The 9,824-nt window shown below is 39.3% G+C and overlaps 1 protein-coding gene across 1 annotated transcript; it reads right to left on the reverse strand.

Moving 5' to 3' along the window:
- Positions 1-1,205: 1,205 nt before the first annotated feature.
- Positions 1,206-8,180, reverse strand: LOC103987242 (probable protein S-acyltransferase 22). Its single transcript, XM_009405487.3, has 9 exons — positions 7,486-8,180; positions 7,293-7,406; positions 5,029-5,424; positions 3,981-4,049; positions 3,830-3,901; positions 3,494-3,622; positions 3,322-3,402; positions 2,851-3,045; positions 1,206-2,245 (listed from the first exon to the last, which is right to left on the reverse strand). The coding sequence occupies exons 1-9, from the start codon at positions 7,525-7,527 to the stop codon at positions 1,469-1,471; spliced, it is 1,875 nt and encodes a 624-aa protein (XP_009403762.2). The 5' UTR covers positions 7,528-8,180; the 3' UTR covers positions 1,206-1,468.
- Between the last annotated feature and the right edge of the window lie 1,644 nt (positions 8,181-9,824).

Below are 9,824 nucleotides of genomic sequence, written 5' to 3' on the forward strand. Positions count from 1 at the left end.
AAAAGGGATTAGATCATGTTCATGCTCACAGGGATAAGAGCATGATGATGAGTTAGAGATGAGGAGGGCTCGTCTCGCTGAGATCTTCTATCTTCTATTTTTGATGGTGAGAATGTGCCAGAAATGAGATAGATGAGTTGCATCTCAACATATGATAATAATGGCCTACAATTTGGATGATGACATATAGCCATCAAAGGAAAAAACAAACAAATAACATGACCAAGTCTACACTCGTCTGATGATTAGTCAATACAAGAAAAATAGAAGGCAATGGGGAGGAGACAACAAAGGTTTTGAGTACAAGAAACACATGGATGTTGGAAATTTGGCCTTATTTTTGTTGGGTCCAATGAACATTACTTTGAGAATAATTATACTCATTGATAAGAATCTGCACGGTTTTGTTGACCCAACCATGATTAGTTGGTACGATGATTGAATCTCTTCAGAGTAGGCCAGAGAGGATACACATCCTGATGATAAGATGCTGCACTTTAGAACACATGCAATGTTGACATCATGATGAACTATAAATATTTTAATTTTGATTGGGTTTTGGGTTAGGTTCTTCATTTTTTTTTAGTGAAAGCATTTCCAGGACAGAATGATTTGTCTAAGATGGTGGGAGAGACAGAATATTTGGAAAAGAGAGAGAAAAGAAGGAAGTATATATTGATGAGATCATATGTTACGAGGAGTCACACAGATTAGGATCCCAAGTAGTACGGTACTAAACGAAGGCTACATGCATGCACTCGGAAATCGCATGAATCCGCGGCCAAAAATGTGTGAAGAGAGCAACTCCATCGATCGGGTTTAACATCATTTTTATTCGTCTCAGATTCAGCTTTCTCCTCATCTCCTCGCGGAGAAGAGAGAGAGAGAGAGAGAGAGAGAGAGAGAGAGAGAGAGAGATGAGTTCGCCCACGAAGAAGCCGTCTTGCTCGGAGGTGGCCGCGAAGCCATGGGCGGCGTTCCGGGGGCAGTGGCACGATGGCGAGGAGTCGTTCAAGATGCCGCTGCACTACCCCAGGTACACCAAGGCTCAGTACGAGGCCATGGAAGAGGCGCAGCTGGACTTCTTGCTCAACGAGTACGGGCTGCCTTGCCGGGGAGATGTTGCCGAGAAGAGGAAGGACGCCATGGGCCACTTCCTCTGGTCACAAGACTGAGAGAGGGAGAGAGAGCAGTTGGGATTCTCAATTCTGGTAGCACAAGCTTTTTGCTACCGTGAACTACAAAATTTAGTATGTGCTGTAACACAAGTACGTGCCAAAGTGGCACCATTACAATCCAAGCAAAACATTTCTTGTGGAGAAACAAATTCCAGCTTTGCAGTTTCCAGCCATTTGTAGATTAAGAAACTCAAATGGTCAGCAATTGTTCATCGACCATTTTCAATCCTTACATCCAGTCAGAGGAAAACCAAAGTAAATTTCGACCTGGTTGCGGCATTTCTGCAGGTCTAGAGCAAGCTTGCAGAGGATGAGGCCTTCATATCATCTGCAATCTGACTATGTTCGGAGCTGAGGACAATGCTAGCCCAATTGGATGACCTGTGCACGATCCTAGATGGGATCCGGTCACTGTCTTCGCCCCCAGATGCTTCATACCCATCACTGGCAGATCTCGAGCGCTGAATTCCATTCGGTGGAATGATGCCTGTGATAGAAATAGAATTGAGACCTTGTGCTTCCTCAGCTCCGGATGAAGAATCGCGAAATGGATGCAGATCAGGTGAGTCTAAACTACTATCAGGAGAAGAAGCAACAACTCTAGCTGATGGCATTGGCTTGTTGGGTCGAAAAGCACTCCTGGCTTCAAGCTGCAGAGGTGCCAAACCGGTGGATGTCTCGGGAGCCAGATCGCTGGCATTACTCTCAGTTGCGCTAGCAGATATTTTTGCTAGAGATTCAAGAGGAAGATCCAACGGAACTCTTCCTCTTTTGCTCATCCGCCTACGGTTATCGGATCTCAGAACCATTCTGCCACTGCCACTGCCGAGACTACTCTCTGTATCTTGTCCCTGCAGATTATCTCGTCTAACAATTGGCTGAAGGATTTTGGACTTCTTCCTTGCCTGTGCAGCAGCTTTCGAAACCTCTTCGGCATTAAGTCTTGCAAGGGTCCATGGACTGATCTTGACAGGTCCGGCATTTTTCCTCTTGACTGGTTCCTCTGCCATCAACTTCTTGCTTGTGTGATTTGCAGATGTGCCAATCTCTGGGGGCACAACATCAAACTAGGAAAAGAATGAAACCTCTTTTCAATGAACATCAATGTTAATAATTAAAAATTTAAGAAAGCCATCAAATAATATCATCATTTTTTTTTCTGATTAAAACTTGCAATATAGGGAATTGCTATTGAGAACAATCAGACTCGGGATTCAACAGTAGCTCAACTCTAGAGATTGGGAACTGAGTTAACCATGCTTACTCTTAATTAGCCTCAGAAAATTCTTCATACAGGAGGCTTATAATATGTAATTGCATGCGATTTACAATTCCATAGATGGAGAAAAGGGAACATACAAACAAGATTTGAAATACAGTTTTTATCAACCAGCAAATAAAGTCAGCTGTGATTTTATTTTTGAAGTAAAACGTCAAAGGAAATTAAAATAACTTGACAAAGAGTGGTTTTGTTTCTCCGTATGAAAAAAAATCAACTTTTTCAGTCATCATATACGCAATAAATGACAAAAAATTTGGTTTCCATCAAAGGTTGAAAAGATAGTATCTACTAACTGTTATCTACAAATACATCTTTAAGTTCTTCTTATTTTATTCACTTAGTTATGTTCTGTGCACAAGGGGCCTGTCAGAAGAAAGAGATACATAGTACCTGATCCTCGAGGAATAATCTTGGTGGAGTACACCATGCACCTCTATGAATCACGTTGAAGGAACTGGTGCTGCTTAGTCCAGTAAAAGAGCTTACTTGAGACATTTGTGGACTTTGCTGTTCTCCAACAGCATGTTGTTCCTGCTCCTGCTCCTGCTCCCTTAAAGCTATGATGTAATCATATGTACTAATTCCCTGCACCAACATTCATGCAGATATCAATCATAACGAGGTAGTCCAAATCAACAACTTCTTTCCAGTTCTCATAAGTCAACAACACCACATCATGTGGTTAGCTGCCTAGTCCATTCCTCTATATCAGATTTATTTTGTTTAAATTACAAGTTGTTAGAAGAATGGTTGGATGCTTTGTCCACATGGATGCATCTAAATGATGTCAAAACATAAAAGAATATATCTTCATGAAAGCAGTATGAAATCTAGTAGAAAGATAATTTCAGCAAGATTTACCTTTTTTATTAGAAGAATGTGAAAGAAGAAAAGTTGTGCAACTGGTAGGGTCGCAACCATGGCTAAGAAAGTACAGGAAGCCTGCAGATGTAGAGCCACATCATATGATAATCACTGTTAGTTTTCATAGGCTATATTTATTCAACTGTAAACCCCTACTTCAAGTACTCACCACCACAATAACAAAGGGCACCAAAGAGAAGCTGCTTCCCAACTTTGAGATGATTTCTGCAGAGAACCGCTTTCGCTCAAGGAAGCAGAGTATCAACACAAGGAGTCCAATTGACCACTGCAGAATAAGCTGGCCCAAGGTGCACAAAGCATGGAGACCTGTCAATAGTCAATCAGAACAAAAAGGACCCAACAAGATGCATGCTACATATCAGGTCCATGGTGCACTACAAAGTTAGTGTCTTCTGAGGTGTCAATAGGCACAATAAAAATAGTCTCATACTATCACATGTCTACGCAGACCACCGTCCTAATAGAGAAAAAGACTTGTGCTTACCAAGAGAAGAGCAGACGCCATTAGGGTGAAGAACCTTTTATAGTTTTTTCTTCCTATGCAGTTGTTGATCCACTAGAAGATCAAGGGAGGATATTAAGCATTGCATGCCATCAAGAGGAAAAGAAGAAAGATTTTAAATTTGAAAAGTCACCCTGCAGTGATGATCGAAGCCATCGACACATTTGTCACAAACTCTACAGTGCTTACTATACTTCAATACCTGCAAAATGTGATAAGGGAGAAAAACCAGGTTAACAGAGAGCACATTAGATTATTGTTGATAAATTATCATTTTTCTTGAGAGGGATGTGTAACTTTAATCCACACTTTAAATTTGTTTTAGTCAAATTTTGCCAGGAACAGCTGCAAGAAATATGCAACTTGCATCTTTAGACCAAATAGTTTTGAATTTCAATATAACATCTCAATTCATGCATAAACCTTAGTAAATAGCAAAAGATATAGAAATAAAGTCAATAAATAGACTGGACATTAATGTCAACTACACATAATCGAAACATTACGAATTTAAATCGTCAGAGATTACTAAATGCTTTCCTGTAAAACCAGGGATGAGGACATCTGTCAGTAATAGTTGACTGCATTGAACACGAAATGCAGTTCTCCTTGTAATCAGGATTGACACTAAGAACTACAGATCCAACTAAGAGGGGATGTATAGGCAGACCTTGTGTGGAGACAAGACTTGATTGCTCAAATAGTCGTGAACACAGAATTGGAGTGTGCTTTATTCAATGTTTTCCAAGTTTATTAAGCATTTCAACAGAAAAGAAATGAACAACAATCCAAAATAAAATTTCTTTTAACAACTATAACAGAGATATTCTTATTTAACAGTTACCTCATCGCATACCTCAATGTGGCTAAAGGTGCATATTGCGAAAGACACCATTTTGTTTAGAACAAGGTGAAAACATAACTAGTAAACCATATCGTTCTTAGTTTGTAGCTACTAGCAATTAGAATTAGAGGCACTTTTTTATTCAAGGAAATAGCCATTAGCAATTATTCCAGGAAAAAAAATCTAATTAGTTAATTTCTGAAGCAGAATTACTAGTAAATTTAGTTCAGGAGAGGGTCCAGAGAATACGATGCAACCTGAAGGATGACAGAAAAGATATATTTGCTAAAGAAAGGAGAATGCTATAAAACTTAGATATTTTGGTCATTGGGCATACCTCAACTTCGCATAGACTGCAGTAAAACATTCCTTCCTCACTCATTTGCTCTTCAGAAGACTGCTCATGTGACTGACACCAATTGCACATAAAAGACAGACCACACCAGCTAAAAAGTATTGCCAACCAAGTTATAGTGCTGCCAGGCAATCTCTCACTTTCAACTCTAGAATGTAACTCATCCCTAGCAGCATCTGAATCAATGCTCCCATCAAGTTGCTTTTCGGCAGTTGTTTCAACATTTAGCTCCTTTGTTAAGCCTTCTTGCTTACACTCTTTGGAAACAAACTGTTCTTTGTAGTCCTCTACTTTAAGATACTTCTTTGATTTGAATATACCAGGGTCACCAGGATCCGTTGCCGCACACCACACATATAAGAAGAAAACACATGCAATCTGATAAAGAAGAAAGAGCAAAAAATCAGTCTCTGTAAGTAGCCACCTGTAACTCTTTTTGCAATCAGATCATCACAAGACACAATATTTTTTTTCAAATTGTACATATGGACTCATAGATATCTCGAATATAACAGCTGTAATATAACGGCACTTTCATAATATAAGAATGCATATTTATCATTTTCACACATTATACACCATGAAGTTTTCAAATCGTATCAACCATAGGTGGTAGTTAGGAAATTTCTGGCATTGCGAGAAATGTACCACAAGTTTCACATCATTAAAAAAATGCAATGTGGTCAAAGAAACAAAATCAACTTTGAATAGTTTTTATGTTGATAATGATTCAAGAGCAGTCCTGATAAATGCACAGATTGCATATGGCATTATGTCCAGTCTTCTCATTGAGGTTATTATCTGTTTGCTTGGCACCTTTGGCAATTTCTATGTTTGTCCTTTAGAATTATTCAGATTACAGACCAAGTACGTTGTCAGAAGATCTCCTCAGTGGCTATTTCTCATAGTATACACTTAGATGTTAGATTGAATTCCCAATGACTGAATGCCAAAGAAAACAAGTTGAAGAGGGAAGAAAGAATAACAGAATTGAGGAACCTGGCAACCAAGTTTACAGGAAATACTAAGATCCTCTAAAAAGTGAATTTTGCTGCGGAAGGCATCATGCTAGACAAAGCATCTTTTATGATCATTAAAGATTCTACTATTAAAATCATAATACATACTGCCCAACTGATGGTTCTGGAATGTAGAAAGGATTCCCATGTAGGTTAAATTGTATATATTTGTGAGATTTAATCAGCTAGGGTATTTACATCTACTTGCTTACTGGTGATCGATAGCTTTCCAAAATTTATGCCATGAATCATGGCTAACTCTTGTTCCAGTGGGTATTTCAACCAAAGACATTAAAGTAAAACCCATCTTATTGGAGCCAGGTGCATGAATCCTTTCCTTCCTAGCAGACCACCTAATCAGTCGAAAACATGAGCAATTTTAAAAGCTTTTAGAGTTGAAATGGTGTGTTGTAGATGTAGTTTATTAAACAATTTCAAGGATAGTCACTATTTACTTTCCTAATCAAGTATAGATTCTGTTGTATATAGTAGGATAAAGCTATTTTCAAATGAATGAAAAATTTTCACTTGCATTAGACATGTTCTTTTGAGCAAACAGACATAACATTTCACCCAAATAAGCATGACTTTTCACCCAAATAGACATGTCTTTTCATATGAACAGACATGTTTTTTTCACCCTAATGAGTCTTTCCAACATATATAAATAGATATCACCCATGCATTCATTCAATGAAAAATAGAATTCCATTCTTGCATTCATTTGACAAAGATCAAAGAGAGAGTACAAAAGCATCTAAAGTTCGCAATTTGGAGTGCTACTATTGCAAGAAGTGATTGCTGTATCTTGGGAGACTGATTGCCGCTGAACCGATAAATACGTCTTAAGGAGAAAGAGTCCAAATCTTGCCTCAACCAAATCCTTTTTAATCTAACCTAAGTTCTCCTTTCAGGTTAGCCATTTTCTTTCAGTCAAGTTATTTTGAACAAAAAAAAAACAACTTTCACCCGACAGATTCAACTTATGAACAACACATGGACATTGCAGAGTCCAATAGTACTGATGCATTCTAGGTGTAGTTCAAGAAATCCTTGAATAAATGAAGATTGACATAGCGCCAAGACTGATTGGAAAACCACGATTTTAATGGAACGAAGAAAACAGCAAGAACCGCTCAGAGATATGCACAAGTTGAGATCTTTACAAAATAGAAGAGAAAAGCAAAGGAAGAAACACTTTAGAATGGTGCTAGTAAAATGGCTTACCAGGGGAGTGTAAAGCCCCATTACTACATACTGAAACAGCTTCTTCCCAACAAATGGGACAAAGAACACATAGAAAGCAAACCCCAGCGCAAGAAAAACAGCTATTGCTACCACCTGCAGTCAGTAAAGCGGAAAAATCATAGCCAATCCAGAAAACCAAAGGGAAGAGGCACACAAGAAAACGTAACATTACCTGCAGAGGATGATAGGGAAGCTGCCACCCATGCTTCCTCATTCTTCAGATCCTGGTTCGAAGGAGAAGTGCCCAGCTGAGATGGTTGAAGATTTAGATTTGAAGAAGCCCAAGTCCAGCTTTGAGCCCACATACACGCGAGAGAAAGAGAGGTGTTCTCTTCCCCTTAAATCTATTTTCTCAGTGGAACAGGGAAGAAAAACGTATGCGGCCACAGATAGAAACCACAAGTCCCCAATGCCGGAACCTCAGCAGGGATAGCAAATGCCCAAGAAGAGAGGCTGAAGAGGAGGAGCATTTGGAGAAGTGAAGAGGGAAAGGGAATTCTTGCTTCAGGAACAATAAATGTAGTGAGGTTCAGACTTATTGGGAGAAGCAATGAGCTGTTGCGTTGCTATTGTCTTGTGACCCTTTTCCCAATGCACCAAAGATCTATGCTTGAGGTTGATAGCATCAAGATAGAGAGTTGAGATTATGCTACTGTTAAACCTGATCACACAATAACCAAGGCACCTCCTTGGCTCTCTGGAGCAACATGTTCCCCACCATGTTGTCCTTCTCTTCAGGGATGAGCTAGGGTTTCAGGTCAAAGCACATGGAGGATGCTGTGCTTCCCCAATTGCCCTTAGCCCTTTGGCAATCACTACCATCTACTCTCTCTCTCTCTCTCTCTCTCTCTCTCTCTCTCTCTCTCTCTCCAAGACTTTTGCTAGAAAAATGATATAAATTCCTCATTTTGTAGAAAGGAGTGCCCTCAGAGAAGATCTAGAGTACATATAGTCCTAGTGGTTGGGTCCTAATATCTTAAATGGCAATGTATCCACCAGTAGTAACTCTCTTGAGAAGGGTAAAGCATCTAAAAGCAGTTGATGTGAGTCCAAGCTTTAGCCATGCTGGGAAGAGTAAATGCCCTATAATTCAGTAGTTGCCATCTCCTCTGCCATGTTGACAACACCAAAAGCCTGTAATTGTGGAAAATGATTGCCACTAGCATGGCCCTCTTGTGTTTCTTCCATGGCATATTGTGTTGAATGCTAGTTGGCTACTATTCAATCATTTGAGAACAAATGCATGAGGAATGCTTCATCCCTAACACTGCAAATGCTTATTCACAGACAAGACTGCTTCCTCTTAAAATAGTGGAGTATGCCAATGGCTTCTGACTCCTTCTACATGTGTTGTTCTACATGTATCTATGCTGCAAGCTGAATCTTGGAATCTTTTATCTATGTTCTGAGTTCAAATAGAGATGCCTTCTTAGAGAATGTGTTGCTGAAAACAGGACATTATGGGTTTTGGTTTTTGGCTTGGAGGAAGAACAGGTCAGTACAAGTCTTATCTCAGTCCTGAGTTGTTTAGGCCTTGTGAGCTGTGATCTTTGGACTTTCTTGTCTGTGTAAAAGATTGAGTACTCCCAAAGAAAAACACCTTTGTCTCCATTATCCCTGTCCTTCATCTTCTTGTTTCTCCAATATGACAAAGCTTACTTACTCCACAATAATGGCATTTCATAATTGTCCCCACAACAAGACTCTCATGCCTCTTTTTGTGACTTGCAGTCCTATTAGACAAGACCACATTACAAAAAATAAAAAGAAGGAAAGAAGAACACAACAGTGTATGATTGAGGACCAAATCTGATGTAAACCTGATAGTACTGTATCTCAAATAATAACTTGGAGATCAAAATTTCTTGCTTGAATAGGAGTCATTAACTTTTCCATAGATCCTAATAATCAAATCATATTATATTCTTAAAGAGTATTGAGATTTCCACTTGTGAGTAGTCAGCATCCATGAAGATATCATGGACACCTGTGAGCTAGCCAAACAAGACAGCATAGAATAAGTACTTTGATTTAAGTGGGGCTAACACTGATGAACAAATGACACTATGTAATTAGAGGATAGTACTGGCTGAGTTAGACATTGATGCTGCAATTATGCATGCATGACATATAATTCTTTGTCCAAGTTGCTCTTGTAGAAGATGACCTCTTCTGCTTCTTTGAAAGCAAACAACTGGATTATTTCCCTTTTCCTGCAAGTGGAATATAGCAAAGAAGCATTTTTATATCCTGAATCTATCTTCTACAGTCGAGGAGGAGAAGGTAGCAGTGACTACAGACTCATGAGTTCTGAGGATAAATCTTTGATACAAAGCTTTTGATGAAAGACATTTTGATGGATGACTAGCAGCCAACTGATACATCTCCAGAACAAGGACTAAATTGTTAGAAGAGGGCCTTGTTCACCATGGCAAGTTGTTCGGAGTACAGACAACCAGTCAGTCCACTGTCTCTTCATCTTCTCCATCCTACATGTTTTGGTTGGCTACC

Source organism: Musa acuminata, chromosome BXJ1-6 (assembly GCF_036884655.1).
Source record: "Musa acuminata AAA Group cultivar baxijiao chromosome BXJ1-6, Cavendish_Baxijiao_AAA, whole genome shotgun sequence".
Taxonomy (NCBI): Eukaryota; Viridiplantae; Streptophyta; class Magnoliopsida; order Zingiberales; family Musaceae; genus Musa; species Musa acuminata.

Bases quoted from the DNA above. Each gene is read 5' to 3' on its own strand.
- LOC103987242 (XM_009405487.3), bottom strand. From the start codon at position 7,527: ATGAGGAAGCATGGGTGGCAGCTTCCCTATCATCCTCTGCAG. The intron at 5,425-7,292 runs GTAAGCCATTTT...CTTCTTTATCAG, and splicing joins TGGGGCTTTACACTCCCCTG to ATTGCATGTGTTTTCTTCTT. The intron at 2,246-2,850 runs GTACTATGTATC...TTCTTTTCCTAG, and splicing joins GATTATTCCTCGAGGATCAG to TTTGATGTTGTGCCCCCAGA.